At 35.6% G+C, this 16772-nt stretch overlaps 1 protein-coding gene across 7 annotated transcripts in view; it reads left to right on the top strand.

Annotated features, from left to right (window-relative positions):
* The window catches only part of DCAF6 (DDB1 and CUL4 associated factor 6), a 97367-nt gene that overhangs the window by 39454 nt on the left and 41141 nt on the right, over positions 1 to 16772 (top strand). For 4 of the 7 annotated variants that reach the window (XM_026083379.1, XM_026083378.1, XM_026083373.1 and 1 more), the window contains 4 exons: positions 4426 to 4519; positions 7789 to 7908; positions 8185 to 8430; positions 14298 to 14465. In XM_026083379.1, the coding sequence (XP_025939164.1) occupies positions 4426 to 4519; positions 7789 to 7908; positions 8185 to 8430; positions 14298 to 14465 (628 nt within the window). The remainder of the gene's footprint in view (positions 1 to 4425; positions 4520 to 7788; positions 7909 to 8184; positions 8431 to 14297; positions 14466 to 16772) is intronic. The other 3 variants (XM_026083380.1, XM_026083375.1, XM_026083374.1) reach the window with 1 other exon arrangement.

Below are 16772 nucleotides of genomic sequence, written 5' to 3'. Positions count from 1 at the left end.
CAACAAAATTCATGTACTCCGTACCTAATGACTTGCCCTGTTTTCAACCACTTGGACATGAAATGACTGGTAAATGGTACAGGTGCAGAATTCTGAGTAGTTATTTGCTGCTTGCTTTTTAATATGCTGTGAAAACACAGAACTTTTGAACAATGGATTTATAGTGAAAAATGCTTTTCCTATTTTGTATTTATAGTAGATGTACATTATTTCAGACAGTTGTAAGCAAATCAAAATTCTGGTTACTGGGCTCTTTTGCTTGGAGGAAAGTGTTCTATTATGGTAGCATTCAGAATGTTTTAATTTTGGAACTTATTGTCCACATGAAAAGTACTGGCGGAAATGTTTTGTTCTGCTGGATTGAGTTCTGGAATTGTTTACAAATCTAAAATCCTACTCTAGATTTAGAAATAGATGTGTAATACCATAGTGCATCTCTAAAGACAAAAATAACAAGAAAAATCAACAAAGACGTTTTTAGGAATCTGTTGGTATCTCTGAAAATAAGTTCATCTGTAGAAAATATTTCATTATGTTTTTCTGCCTCTCAAAGAACCAGTCAATTCTTCCTTCTTCTAATTTGCAAGCTTTGTATCTACTTCTTGTAAACAATAACATTTCAGACACGTGATTGCACAATCTGCAAAGTATGTCACGCTTAAGTATTTTAATCCAATAAAAACTTCTATCCCTAGCAGGTTACGCTAGGTCAGCATAACATTAATTCTGCAAAGATCTTTCTTCACTAGATATTTAATTGTTAATCAGCATGACTAAGTTAAGGTACACTATGAACTCATAAATACTGTGATGTATGAAAAGTTTCTTAATAGTTGTTGCCCTCCAAGCCCATTTGAGTACTTCATTTTAGTTAAGAAAAAATTTGAAACTGAGGATATACACTAACTCTGTTCGGTTAGCCTGTAGGAACTCTTAGTAAGTCGGAGTACGCTGGTAAAGAAGTCACAATTACAGCAGGTTTTAAAACACTTCTTTTCCTGTCATTTTACCTTCTGTTGACTTAATGAAACTCCCAGTTAGAATGTCAAGGAGTGACGTTTTTATTGTGTTCTGACTTTTTTTGTGATGCTGGCACTATTTCAAATAGACTTGACTGAGACTACCATTTTACACTGTGTAGGCTACCAGACCATAGTAAAATGGTCTTTTCAACCATCACCAACATGCAGTAGTTTTCACAAAGTGACTTTTAAAAGAATATTATTACCAGGTCAATAAAAATTAAAGATTAATAAACTATGATTTGGGGCCCTTATTGGAAAGAGGAGGAATGCATGTGTGTGCTTTTTTTTTTTTTTTTTAATGAACTTCTTAGTGCAGCAGTACATGGAGAAGAGCTGGGTACAAATGTTGAAAAATTTTTAAAAAGTAAGTGCAAAATTATTTCACTTTTGTGGGAATATATTTCGTCTTTTCCAAGCTTTTTTTCTTAATGTTCTGCAGAACTCATGTAACTTTTGTATGTATAACATCATATATAAAATTTACATCTACAAGTAGAAAAAAAAAGATTTCTTTTTAATGGCAGTCCTGTGATGGAGTCCTGTGCAGGTGACTTCGCCAAACTGGTGCGTGTAGTGTCTAACAGGATTGGGAGTTTCTTTTTTGGGATTGATCTTTGAGTGCCGTTGCCGAATTTTAAAATAAGCGTATGGAGCAGACTATTTGCTTAAGCTACAAGCATGTTGATTTTCCTGTGCGAGACCTCAGGCATTGCAGGCAGGTACTAATTTAGCCTTTCTTTTCTCTTTTCCATCTCATGAAACTGATTACATGCTGCATCTTAACACTGCTGTGTCACTGCTGTGACACTTATTTTGAGAATGGTATACCTAGAATATTTTATCATTCTTGTCCAGTTTCCCTCTTTGCAAAATAGCTAACTAGGTGTGTATGTGAACATCAGGCTATTGTACCAGCAGTGTTGGCAGGTCACTCTTTTAAGGGTGTGTTCTCTCAGCTATCTTCCATGCCAACAAAAGCATGTTCCTTGAAATCAAGTATCAACACTCTTGTTAAAAGTTATCATTAAATGAAAGAGAGGAGGGGATGCGAAGGGTTTAGCCCCAGGAGGTGTAGGACACTGCTCCAGAGCGATGTTTTTTAATGTAATACCACTTACAGCAGAGTTTGGAGGAGAGCATCTGATGAGAGTAGATGTTATCCAGTTACAGAGTAAGAGTTGGATCTTTTACCTCAAGGAGACTTGATGCTGTCAAAGTCTTTTTATGGGCCAAAAGGGGAACATGCTTTATATGTGAAGCCAAGAATTCATTGTTTAGGCTAAATAAAAGTTTCAGTAGTGTAACCAAAATATAACAAACAGTTGTCATTATCATTTAGTTACAGTGATGCTAACCCCTCCATCTAAATTTTCTAATTCATGTAAAACGCTTCTCTTTAACAATACCTTTATACATACACACACACACACACACACACACACACACACACACAGACTGATGATCAACTCCTTTTTTTCTGGTGTTGTGCTCACCCTTCTACAAGTTCTTCTGCGTCCTGAGCTCACTGGCTATAGTCTGGGATAGGGGCCTTGAGTTGTCAGCATCCTGCCATCTTCACTGGGAGGAGTGTGATGTTAATGGTGGAGGTTTCTTCTTCCTCTTTGCTGGGAGAAGCATGATTTTGATGTTTTTTTCCTCCTCTATCTTAGGGTCGTTTTGGCTTGGGGGCCATTTTTATGTATTTTCTAACAGGTTTTACAGCACACTCTTTCTTTATTGGTCTGCCAATATGTGGCATGTTTTATCTTTCATATACTTGTTCTTTGTCCTTCTTGTTACCCCTAAAACTGTTTTTGCTCAGGTCCTACCTTTACCTTATGATTGGTAAACAGCCACTGGTGAGTTGCTGAGAAGGTGCCTCTGGTATCCTCCTATGCCCACAGCTGCAAGGCCTCTACTGTCACCCCATGCCTGTACTCCTTTGCRCTGCAGCATTACTCTGCAGTCACAGATAGTTCCTTCTTACACAGTGTGATCACTTGGTACTCCTGTGTATATCAGAGCTATTCACAAGAGGTTGTATGCCACCCATCTGTACAAAGCTAAGCAATGCTAGAGTGAATTAGGTAATAATCACCTGGTCATTAGACAATCTTAGACAATCGCTGCTACAGCTAAGTGAGCTAAAACAAAGCTCCAAGCAAGTGAAGTCCAGACAAAATGTTACAAATCTGAGGCTTGTGGTGTTGTTAGCTTAATAGTTTGTGGCCTCTCCCTAGCATTGGCAATACTGTATTTACTGGGTGACAGGCTACTGTTGCTAGTGTAAGTATTGTTGGTCATAACTGGGTGTAGAGTCATGGAACTGAGGAAAAAGTCCAGCTGAGTCATACTATTACCTTATTGAGACAGGAGGAAACAAAAAAAGAGAAACCCAGAGAAATGATATGGCAAATGAATGGTTCCGCACTTTTCTCTTTTCTGTGTAATGTCAATCTAGTGTGAAGTAATTTTGTGGAGAACTTATTGCCCAGTTATGAGGGAGGGAGGGAGAGAGAGAGAGGGAGAGAATTGTGAACAACTGTTAATAACAGATACCTATGTATCCTTTTCTTATCTAGGCACAGAATATGATCCATAATATCTTCTTGCCAGATAAATGCCATCTTTATTTCAGCTTTGTTTTAAGTTGAATAGAAGTGAATGAATGTAGAGCTGTCTTCCAGGATATGCTGGCTTTACAAAAGTTGACACTTTAATATGCTTTCACATCAATGGGTTTTGCATTTGCTCTCAAATTGTCAGCCCAGCTGTTGAACTAACTTTTTACAGATTGAAATATCCAGCCAATACACTTCAGCTCAAATTCCAAATTGTCTTYCTGAATGTTCAAAGCATTAGCTGTTTCTTTCCATTTTAGCAAAAGTAGCACTTTCTATACAGTACTTGTTTTATACTTATTGCTGCAAATCCCCCTGTGCTATAAAAATAAAGAATCACAGGGTTAAAAAAAACCCCAAACCCCAAAACCTAAAGTGTGTTTTTTTTTCTTTTTACTTAATTACAAATATACATTTCATTAAACTGAAGCTGCCATATAGTTGTTAACATGAAGAGGTGAATATTTTTGCAGAATTCAGGCTTAACTTATTGTTTAGTATGGAAAGCTTTGATTAATATATTAAAGTTAATACTGTATAAAACAAAAAGCTGTGGTAGTTCTGGGAGTCACAGATGTAGATTGTTGAACTGTACACTGCTCTGTATAGCTAAAACCTTTGCATTCTATTGATAGTGTTGTGCTGAACATATTCCATTCTTTGTGACAGATACAAGATTTGTATAACTTAAATAATGGAGATATTACATTTGTATTTAGACTTAGAATTCTGTATTGTTCAACACAGCTATCTAATGCCCTTCTTTTCCTTTTTTCTAGTTACGGCAACCACCTGTTAAACGTTTGCGGCTAAGAGGGGATTGGTCAGATACTGGACCAAGAGCAAGGCCTGAGAGTGAACGAGAAAGAGACGGTAAAGTGTTTGCTGTCATGGGTTTTTTGTTTTCTTTTAAGTATGCCTCCAATATGTAAGCGCTTCAGATAAAACTGTCCATGTCTTTTTAGGAATCTGCCAGGTCTTAAGATGGTTTACTTATAATCTGACAGAGGACTGCTATTCAGTAGTGAATTTTAAACACCTCTAAATTGAAAATGTTCTCACCAGAGGTGTTACATTTCTTCAGTTATGCTTATGTAAATTAAGGGGAGCTTACTTCATTGATGGTAGCTATGTAGTAACACAAATATGTATTTCCCTTTTTGTAGTTAAGCCTTTTGTACAACAAAAGCCACAAATAAAGTGGTCCATAATGATTACACCAGGGGACTGGAATACAAAGCAGTGGGATTCTACTATTGTATCTTTCACTTTTTTTATAAGATAGTCACAATAATTAAGTTTTTATGCTTATATTTTCATATTTGTAATATATTACTCAATTACTTGAGGTTTCAACAGATAGAGCGTTTCCAAAACTATGCTTTAGCGTCAGAAAAATGTAATATTGAAGCAGGGTAGAGAATACTTTTTTTTTTTTTTTTTTTTTAGAGAATAAAATAGGTCATGTCCTCTTTGTGTCCTCTTCTAGTCTCATCAGAGTAGTTTCAACTACATCATTTTAGCCTTTTTCCTGTAACTTTTTGGAGGTTTTTTTTACACTTGTTGACAATATATATCCCAATCATTTGTTATTTTTACTTCTTTCCAGGTGTTATTCTGATGCCCTGTGTCGACTCTAAGTATCAGATCATCTTTATCACTGTTCCTATCTTTCCACTAATTATGCATTTCTGTTTAACTCTGAAGGCTGTGGGGAATACTTCTGCTATTTCCCTTAAATCTGCCTTCCTTTCCTGCCTACTACTTCCCTCTCCAGATTTTCTGTTAGTTTTCTCATCTTCCTGATTCCCAAAACTGGAATAGAAGTGGTGCCCCACTGCGTCAGAGCAATGGTCCATTTAGATGAGGATTCTGTCTGCCACACTGGCAGTAGAAGATGCTGTTTAGGGAGAGGACTTGAGGTTGTCCTCTTGCCTCAGTGCATTGCCTTTGTTACTCTACCAGCATTCACAGTCCATCTAATCCATCACTGGATTAGAAACTTTAGAGGATACGTTCTGTCTGTTCCTTTAGAGTCTCTTTATAGTGCTATTGCCCATGATTTTTTCTAATCCCTTCTTGAATCTGTTGATAGTGTCTCCTATGGCAAAAAATTCCAGAAGTTCACTACCCACTGTATAAAGTAGTACTTTCTTTCCTCTCTATTAAACTGCTCTCTTAGTTTCATCATGTGCCCCCTTGTTCTAGTATTGCAGGATTTGGTTGATAATTTTTCTGCATTCTGCTTACTGCTGTCATGATTTCATAAACCTTGTTCATATACGTGCTTATACTAGGGACACTCTTGCTATCATTTAGATTGCAGAGCTTCCCATCAAAATTTGTTGCTGCTTTGCCTTTGCGCAGAGTTACTTCTTATTTTAGTTCTTTTTAAGCAAAGTGTCTTCAGAGTCCTTCTAGTTCTCATTTTCCTAAAATATCAAGTAGTTATGCAGGGGAAAAAATGAAACCTGAGAAAAGGAGATAGATTCCTCCAGTATGGACATTGGCTAGATATTTCTTTTCTCAAAGCAAGGTTTCAGTATCTTGACTGTATGTTACCTGAGATAGCATATAGTGACTAATATGCTCAGGAGAATAGTTCAATTGCATTAGTTAGGCATGTTGTGACCTGTGATTCTTATTTTTCTGTTAACTGTTAATTATCTCTTCCTCCCACTTTTCACCACATTTTGTCTGTTTTCTTCAGCTGTTGTATTTTGGTATCTGGATTTTAAACTCCTGGGGGGGCAGAACTCTTTTGCATTTTCTGGTACCAGGGCCTGGAGATGCAGAAAGGAAGTGTAGAAATGAGGACAAGCAAGGACACTGGGGTCAGAGTGGCAGACATTGTTTGGGGGGGGGGGGGGTAGGGTTGGTGTCGTTTGTGTTTCTCCCCACCCTTTCGGCCCATTCTCAGTGGTGGTTTTTGAGCTCTACTGTGAAGCAGATAATACAGAAGTGAGATTTGGTGACAATGTGTTCAAGTTATATCACTGGCAATGAAGATTATATGCAGCCCTCTAAGATATTCAGTTGTTCCAGATGTTTGATCAGTGATTCAGCTTTTCTAACATCTGTGTGGATACCAGAACTGATCTTTGAGAGAGGCATATTCTCACTGTACGTGTTCCGTGCAAGGACAATACAGAATTCTTCAGTGTTAGCTTTTGTATGTAGGCTATTAAAATATTTTTCACTTATGTATTTTGGTAAGCATTCGTACTTGTGAGTGATTCCATTTCTTAAGATCTTGGATTACAAAACTTTTGGAAAAGCTGCTTTAAAAAAATCACATATTGTCTAAGGGGCCAGAAAAAACTCAGGCTTACTTTGGGGTTTTTCGGTGGAATGGTTTTCTATTGGAAGATGCAAGTGTGTTTAAAATATGAATGTTTTGGAGATTACAAAAAACACTTCAAGATTCAGATATTCTATTTCAACCCTTTAAAAATGGATTTTTTTCTATCTTCCTTCTTGTGACAATTCTTATTTCATCTATAATAAAATTAAAATTAAAATGACAAGGACATGTTTTGAGTTATGTCGAAAGAAAATTTGTGCAAGGATTTTGCTGCTTGAGAGTCTTGGAAATCCTGACACTTTGTCCAAAATGTAAAAACAAAACAAAACCCCCAAACCCACTTTTTTCACATAGCTCCGCAATTGTATTAAATTGTGTTCATGTGCTAAATCTATGTCATGAAGAAGCCTTTTGGAATTAAAAAAAAAAAATGTGCTAATTTTATCCTATTCTTTGTTCTTTCAATATTTTATGATAAAACTGTGGTTTTTATAATAAACTGGAAAAACATAAATATATGGGTTTTCTTCACTTATTTAACCAGCATTTAAAACTGAGTGCCATAGACTTCAGAAAGTCATGTGTACAAAAACTCCAGGTAATTATAAAACAGAAAATAATTGAAAGCTTTAGGAGGAAGGGAAATCTTTTGTTTTATGTAGTGCTGTGGACAATTAGCAATTTTTGCTAAACAGTTGTGCTGAAAAATAGATTTGGTTCAGGGGATTGCTAGGTGTGTAATTTACAGTGTTGTTTTCTTATGGAAAAACAAATGAGGGGAAAAAATGAATGCTTTTATGAACTCCTGGATAAAACTTTAGCATTACTATTTTTACAGGGGAACAAAGTCCTAATGTCTCTCTAATGCAGAGGATGTCAGACATGCTGTCAAGATGGTTTGAAGAAGCTAGCGAAGTTGCGCAAAGCAATCGAGGACGCGGAAGATCACGGTCCAGAGGTGATTTCCTTCCCTTACAGAAAAAAAAAATGGCAACAGAAAGTATATTTATATTGGATATATAATGCTTGAATGTCAGCCTTTCTGGGTTGTAGACTAAAAATTTTTAGGGCATTCTGAAGAACTGAGCACATTTGGATGCCTTATAAATGATAATGTAAAGGAATCTTTAGAGTCAGAGTAAATTTACCTTTGAGTTCTTGTTTTCCTTTTTTTTTTTTTTTTTTTTTTTTTTTTTTTTTTTTTTTTTTTTTTTTTTTTTTTTTTTTATCAAAGGTGGGACTAATCGGCCAGATGCTCCTGCTACTAATAACGTGGCACCTAGTACAGAATCAGAAACTGCAATGGAAGTAGATGGTTCGGAACAACTTCCATCATCTTCATCTTCTACAATGTCAGCCCAAGCTCCTTCAACATCATCTTCAACAGAGAGTCCCCCTTCAACTTCATTATTGTCCTCTCCTGATAATGAACAAAGGCCTTCTTTAGGGGCCTCAGCTCAACCTGCGCTCCATCAGTCTGGTGAGAAGAAACCTGTCTTGTGTCATTGTTTATAAAAAATGCTTCAAATAAGAAAAAAAAATTATTTTGGGTAACTGATCTACATCTGTTTTTTCTTGCATGTCCTTAATGAGACTAGGCATTTAATAGTTACCAAGTGAGCGCAGCTGTGTTTCTTAAAAAAAAAAAAAAAAGGAAAAAACCTCAACTGTACACATGTGTCTGAAAAGGGAATCTCAAAGAGAATAATCAGTCTTGTCTTTTGAAATGAATATACATAATTATTTCCTGTTTTTTTTTCCTAAATATATTGTTTTCTTCATGGATATAAGTAATGTCATGCCTTCTTGTCATGCCTTCTTCAACTGTGATTTGGCTGTAGCAACTTCAGTGCACTGAACAGCATAATCATTAACATTTTTTGCTCAAAAATATCTGGATAGACAGGGCTTATCTTGCACTGTATTCCATCCTTGGTTAATAATTGTTACTGTGTATTGATTTTTAAGTTTGTATGTCTTGAAGAAACTCATCTGTTTTAAATAGTGACTCATATTCTTATTGGGAAAAATACAAAAATGTGTTGCACTTTTAATGTCAGGTACTTGTTTGGGTAGGAGTGAAAGAGTACCTTATGTTTTGGCCTGCCTTTTTGCATCACTGTGCGGGAAAAGATGCCACAGCAGTTAGAGTTAAATATTTATATGAAAATCTGTTTTTACTTTTTTTTTTACATGAGTTTCTAGGCCTCACCATTGTAGGGGAAAAGGCTGATGTGATCTGAAAGCACCTAGAGATTCTAATTTGATTATTTTAAAATCCCACAATTTTTGTATAAATTCACCCTTTGTGATGTGCTGATTCTGTTGGTGGAAAAAATCAACTTTGCTATTAGAAAAGATGACTGATAGCATCTTCAGGCCCTAACTGGATGTATTGCAGTAAAGGAGAGATGGGGATTTCCCAGGAAAAGGTGTGCCATTTAGTGTACTGTGGCTGCTGCAGCCAAAACCTTTGGGACAGATGAGAAATTGCTAGGTATCTGGTATCTATTCTATTCTATTCTTCCCCCCTTTTCAAACCTTGCAATTATTCCGATTCTTCTTATTTAGAGAAAATGAATAGTGAGGAGAAGCATGACTGTCCATACAGTCCAGATACTATTTCTAGTAAGTGAATGCTAGAAAATCTGTTTAGTCTCAGAAGCTTTTAGTTTCCTAATGTTTTTGTAACTATCAATGTCAGCTGCAATTTCAAGTRTTTTACAATACCCAGAAATAAAAATGATTAAGAGTTTTACTCTAATGCAGTGTAACCCGTTCTAGCAGCCACTGTCTTTGGTACAGGGGGATGGTGACCAAAGACCACACATACCATCTACTTTAAAAAACATCCAGATCAAAATGAACAGTTGATAATGGTATGTGCTGGAGCTGGCAGTGGACAGGAGAGCACGTCCCGTATTAAAGATAGTTGCTGCAAGGTACACATCATTGAAACTTTGTGGATTGCATAATGGCAATGTACTAAGGAGCATATCTGGAATTATCATTATTTACTATCCTGTCTTTTAAAGAATGGACGCTCACTTTAACCAACCTCTTTTCTCTGAATTTGTCTGAATTTCTAAGTAAAAGTTTATTGTGCTAGCATGAAGCTGAAGCTATTATTTCTCAGTCCAGCTCCTCTCTAAGAGCATTTCCTCTTTTCCAGTGTCACTTCAAATTTCAGACTCTTTCTTAAAGTATATTCAGATTTGAAAGGGGTACTGGTGGGGTTTGGGGGTTTTCTTTTTTGTTTGTTTGTTTTTGACAGAGAGCGGACACTATAATTTACTGTATAATGTTTGGTACATTCTTTGACTATGCCTAAACAGGGTGTCAGATTGGCTTCCTCAAAAACAAAGAAACACCCACCCCCAAAACAACAAAAACCCTCAAAACTGAACCCCAGGAAAAAAAAAATCCATTATCTAGATTTCTTTATGCAGACTTTAGTTATGAGCAGTGTCATCTTGAAATTGTCTACAGCATTCCTGCAGGTATAAAATACTATTACAGTAATAGTACTACTTGTTTGTACATCTAAAAATTATCCTGGCTAGTTTAGTTTGCACCTCTTTTAAAAATAGTTAAATTTGAAAACAAGTCAAAAACAAGTAGCATGGACAAATTCAGAGAGAGGGGAAGCTCCTGGGTAGAAGGAGCAGGTGGTTATGGAAGAGCAGTAGCAGTGGGGTTATGGGTGGGTGGGCTTGAAGGCAAATTTTTATTTTGCAATGTTTGTATACTTACACAACCTATGATGCTGCCCAGTTACAAGATTTTATTTAATCACAGCCTCTAGTTTAGAAATGTGAAAACACTGCACTCTATATCAAGAAGAGAATTCACTGTGTTTGTATAGTTGCGTTTAGAGGTGAATAAAACCTATTGCTTTTTTGTTTAGAGAATGGTGACTTACTGACTTGCTAGCATAGCTTAAATTTCTGAAATAGTTGTTTAAATGCGCTGAAAACTGCCTCCCTGCTGGAATTTAAAACCATCTTTAAAAAAAAAAAAGTTAAGAATAACATATAGACTACTTCTTTATAATTGCAATTTGTCTCCATGCAAAAGATTTTAGTATCTGCCAAGTAACTGAGTTATTTTACCTTTTATTCAAGTTATCCTTCAGTAGTTTGTTTGTGTGTCTGAGCTATAGTAGAGAACAAATTAAAGAAAGTATATGGTAAGCATGTTACTGAAGACGTAGGAAAGTTTCCTACAGAACAGAATTAGACAGACAGTTTTCAATTACAGGGGAGAATGTTCTGTAAAAAAAAATGAAGATAAAAGCTTGTTTTTATGCTCACATTAACACTTGGTTTACAGGTAAAAGCTATAGGAATGAAAAGACAGCTGTTAGGAATGAAAAAACAGAAGTAAGTCAAGAGGAACTAGAGGAAGTGTAGGGGAAATAAAATAAAAATGATATGTAGGAAGAGATGAAATTATAAATTTGTTGGTTATGAAGGTGAGAAATTGAGGCAAGGATTTAAAGTGAAGTGGTATGATTTTGGGGTGATAGGAGGGGGAAAGTGACAGTAGGAGTGGCATTTCAAATAAAATGGCGTTGAGCAGGAAGACCAAATGGAGGTGTGTTGTAAAAGATGGATGACTGTGGAAGCATTTGGAAAATGGAAGAAGAAAAGCCAGGCACTTTTGGACATCATTTGGCTTAACATGGTGGCAGATGCAGATTTGAATGGGGTAGCAAAGTGTTAGCAAATGAGGAATCCCTATTTTTTGGGGTAGAAGACTTTTGTAGAATTATGTAGACTTGCATAGAATTGGAGCTTGAATTCATAAAGGAGAATGGATCAGGCTTGTAAACAGCTTTTCATAAGTCAGTTCTTCTGAACTAAATGCAGACTCTGGTAGTAATCTTCTCCTTGAAATAGCAATAACTTTACATGTGCATTATGATTCAAATATATCATTGGTATGGTCTTCCAGAAAATATGCCATTTTGGTGAGCATTTGACCTTCTAGATCCGAATTACTTCATCTTATAGTGTTTTAAAAACATACACGTTCAAAAACCAGCCAGTGCAAAAATGGTTCAGTGCTGGAGCTTGTTGGGACAAGTTTCTTCCCCTGAATGTTACCTATCTTGCTAGAGAAATATAGTTGCAAACATTTGAGTAAGTTGCAAATTATCAACAAGGTCAGTTCAGTGAGAAAAATCTCAAGAACCCATTCTTGTCAGTACGTTTGAATCAAACTTTTCTATAAGGAGAAAGTATAATGGCTGAATATTTTAATGTTTGTCACTATGAAAAAAAAAAAGATTGTCTCAACTTGTTTATTTCATTCAGTGGAAACCATTTAATTCCATTTTTATACTACTTTTAAGGTACTGCGGTTTTAACTTGCTAATAAACTTCAGATTTTAATGCAACATAGAATTCCAGACACACATTGGTACTGTTGGGGTGGGAGCTGACTAATTAGGACAAAGCTTAGGCTAAATATGTGTCCTGATTTAAGTTAGCCTTACTTTTCAATTTTGAATGGGAAAGCGGCAATAGCTTCCCCCCCCACCCCCATTTTTCTTTTCTCGGTCCATTTGCTGGCAAAATAAACATTTGCTTAGAGGTTCTGCAGCATGTTAAAGGTGTAATTGAACATATTCAGGATAGTTAGTTATTTCTTTAAAATACGAGGTGTAGTTCTTGTTATGACTTAAATTGTAACTGTCTCTGGACTGGGTAGAACTGAATCAGTAACACGTGCTGAAATTTAGATATCACCAAAATGTATTTGAAAGCATTTTCTAGTCTTTTTGGAGTTTTAATTTCCATAAATATTCATGGCATATGAAACTATTCACAGTAAGTCTCTTATGCCAGATTCATTTTAGGAAGTGATCTTCTCCTTCTTGTTATACCTTTTCAACCATTAACTGACACGATATATTTTCCAAAACTGGTATTAGATTGAAGACATAGAGCTCAAGACTCTCAGATCTTAATAGATGCCTGCCGCTGATTTGTCAAGTGATTAGATTACATCTTTGGGTTTGTTTCTCTTTATGAAACAAAGTTTAAAATTTGCTTGCCTCACTGAGTGAATAAGCATTACAGAGTGTTTGTAAAGCTTTTGCTTGGATAAAAGGTGATACCTGAATGCAAAGTTCTCTAGTATTTTAACATTTCATAGTGCTGTGGGTTTTTTTTTTTTTTTCCGTTGCAAATTTCCTCATGTCTTCAAAGTACTCCAAAGGGCTTGATACAAATTCTTTCAGGGTAGGTCTAGGCTAGCAGTTTATAGCAAAACTAGCTAGTCTTTGATGTGAATATTTGAGTATGAATTGGCTTCGCTACCCTACCATAGTTATAGATGAGAGGAGTTCAGCAGTGGTTCAGATCAATGTTGTGCTTCAGCTCTGTGAAATAATTGCTAATAAAGACCCAATCTCTGTGGTATAAAGAGAAGCACTTGCTATGCAGCACTCTTATAAGTGGAGGAAATCTGCAAAAAGCATGAAAAGAGTGAAAAATTACTTAGATTCCTGGTTTTATAGTAGTTTGCAAAAACTGCTGTTAATCAGACGATGGACTGGTACATGAAGAAAAATATATAATTCACAAATAAATAAAGAGGAAGTAATGAAAATAGTTAAGTCTCTAAAAATGTCTGAAAATGTCTAAAAACATATCTGAAAGAATAGTCTGTTAATACTAAAACATTTATGATCCATTAAATTACTTTCTCTGTAGGTCCATGTAACAGTGTTTTCAAACTTTGGATCCTTACCCATTTAGGAATGTATGAAATAAAAACTTAGTTAATGGTAAAATGTTTTTTTTGGTTAGATACTATTAGACACAGGTTTGTTTTTGTCAAAGTTGTATTAAAATGGATTTTCACTCAAAGGTGTGAAATGAGGGATTTTGAAAATTTACCTATTTAGACCAAGACTGCATAATGTTACACCACGAGTGTTCTGATTTGTTCCATGTGCTAGTAACTGGTAAATGAATACTTGTGTTGTTTGTTTTATTTTAAATCAGCTAGGATCTATCTATTTTTAAATAATTCTTTCTTAAATGGTTTAAGTGTTGAAGATGGGGAGGGGGGTGCATTGCATGCAATGAATCCTGAACTTTTAACTCTTATGATTCAAATATTTAGGAAGAACAAAGCAATTTAAATATCCTATTTTATAATTTCTAGATGTCAGTAATCTGATTTATGAAGTGTTTATCGCTTTAATTACACTTAGTATCTGTTGCTTCTCTCTTTGGTCACTTTTTTTTCCTGCATACTTTATATTGTATATTCTATGCCTCTTTATTTTACACACTTTTTCTTTTTTTCTTTTTTCTNNNNCCCCATTGTCAGAGTTAATGGGACCTGAGTTAGCTATAATCCGTAGGGGTCTGCAGCGGCTGAGGCTTAAGAAGGCCGAACAACAGAGACAGCGAGAGCTAGCTGAGGGTTCAGCGCCACAGTCCTCCACCTCTGATCAGTCTTCCTGTAAGGGCTCCTCACAGGACCCTCAGACATCAGGTTGTCATTTGTCAAGGTTTCTTAAGCAGCTAATGTAGTTAATAGTTTGTGCTGCTGTTGTCTGCTGAGATGCTTCTCTTCCAGAACAAGACAGTTAATGCATTTGCTGCTTGTCTTACCTTGCATGTGGTGGTGTTTATCATCACATGGTTAGGGAAAGAGTAATAATTAAATCTTTTGTTTATCTAACATGTTTGAATTATATACTTAAATGATACTATATGGAGCAAGTTTCCTAGGTGCACATTCTCAGGTGTGGGCAATATTTATTAAAGCAGTTAAGTAAGAAATTGCTGTGTTTTGAATAGAGCAATGCACTTACACACTTGAAATTGCATTTTGGTGTTAATTGTGTGTCATAACCACATTTGAGACTCAGCCTTGGTTTAGTGTATGTTTTAAATCAGGGTAACAATTCAGTAAAACAATTTTGGCACTCTTACATATTACGTTTTTACAGTTAGTATAGTGAAAATACTTGTAAAAAACCAAAATCTCTAGATATACTCTTTTTTTTTAACAGAATGTTTTTTTCCTTTCACCATCCTCTTTCTCTTGTCTTATTGAGATTAAAAATGATGATAAGAAAGCCTTGCAGATCTTTATTATAGAAGAGACATTTTTGAGAAAGTTGTAAGTTAGGATGGAAGCATGCATATGAATACATGAATAGAGAGGTAAGCCCTAAGGTATTAACTTGAAGCAAACTTTGTCATGGCACCCATGTAGCAATGAGTGGGCTGCACATTGAAAGTGTGAGCAATCAGCATGGTTTATGTTGAAAAGCAAATATTTAGAAGGATGACACATCTAGCTCTGTTTCTTCTATGGATGAATTTTGCTGTAGTTGCAGTGAGGCTAAATTGCTTTTGAGGATTGTGTCATACATTCACAGCTTGGCTTGCTATGGTTTAATCTATTCATTTATATGGAACCTTATGTAACAATTTGATATAATAGTGGCTAGTGCTCCAGTTACAGTATCTAGTTACTGAATTTTGAATAATTTTCTACATTAGGAATTTTTTCAAAGAGTTTGCAAAACCTCTAATCCTAGTGATGGCCATGACAGGTGCCTGTTCACTTGTGGGAGTAGAACAAGAAAAACAATGATAGCAGTGTTCTTGTAATTGGATGCAGGAACTCCTAGGTGTTCCTGCCAGGAAAAGCCTGATAGAAAACTTAAAAAAAAAAAAAAAAAAAAAAAAAAATCTATTTTGTTATTAGAAAGCCAATGATATTTTTTCAGCAAACTGAAAATCATGGTATATTAACTCAAAAGATAAGTTTTAGATAGAAGCAAAACCCTACCTAACACTTACAGTATTGGTCAATAGGTCTTGATGTTCTTCCGTTTTCCTTTTGGATTGGCTTTTTAAAAAAGAAAAAGTTGAACTAAATCGTCTCCTCTTGAAACTTTGAATTAAAATTGAAAAAAGTTTGGTTATTCTACCATCTGTAGAATCCTCAGCTGGAGGTGTATCTGGATATTTTACTGTCTCACAGAGGTATGTGTTGGTCTGGGTTTCACTTGATACTGTCTCACACATCTATTTCTTGGTGCTCCTTCAAGGATGCGTTAATTCTTTACTCCTAGTTGTTTGTGGGTCACTGTATCATAGGATCCCTACTAACATAGATGTGAAGAGGAAGCTTTGAGTAATTGTTTTGACTTGGGGTCAGAGATATATTTTAGTTTGGATCCCATCTCTGCCTCTCAGACTTCTTAGTTGCCATATGTTTTGAATTTTAAGAGAACTAAAGGGAAGGTCTGGCTGTTTTGTCACTCTGTGGGATCACCAGGGAGCCACAGAACACACAGGTAGTCTTGAAAGAAACTGATAACCAAGTATTTACTTCATTCTTCATGTGATGACAATGAATTTCCAAATTAAACCATTTTACTTATTTAATAATAGTCTTAAAAGGGAGATTTGCTTAGCACTATGGAAACATTTATTTCCTGGGGGAAAAAAAACCATCAGTTTTGCTAAGTCATCTCCAACTCATTAGGCTGTATATCTTTTTGCTGTGTGGTTTGATTGGTGGAATTTGTTAACTTCAGCATTATAAACAATGGAAGATTTAAATATGTAAATTCGATTCATCATTTGAATGTGTTCAGGCGATTTAACTTTTATTTTTCTTATTAAACAGTGTAAAATGGTAATAGATGGATCTTAACTGAGGCCTCTCAGAAAGTCAGAGTACCTCATACTCACTTGTCCTGTTCTTGTTTTAGAATAATTATGTAAGTCAAGCTCACAGTATTTAATGCTAGGTCTTTTTTTTCTGGTTCCCCCCCCC

This window comes from Apteryx rowi, unplaced genomic scaffold (genome assembly GCF_003343035.1).
Source record: "Apteryx rowi isolate R43461 unplaced genomic scaffold, aptRow1 scaffold_60, whole genome shotgun sequence".
NCBI lineage: Eukaryota > Metazoa > Chordata > Aves > Apterygiformes > Apterygidae > Apteryx > Apteryx rowi.
Note: the sequence above shows the minus strand (reverse complement) of the source record. Positions and strands in the feature narration are given on the sequence as shown.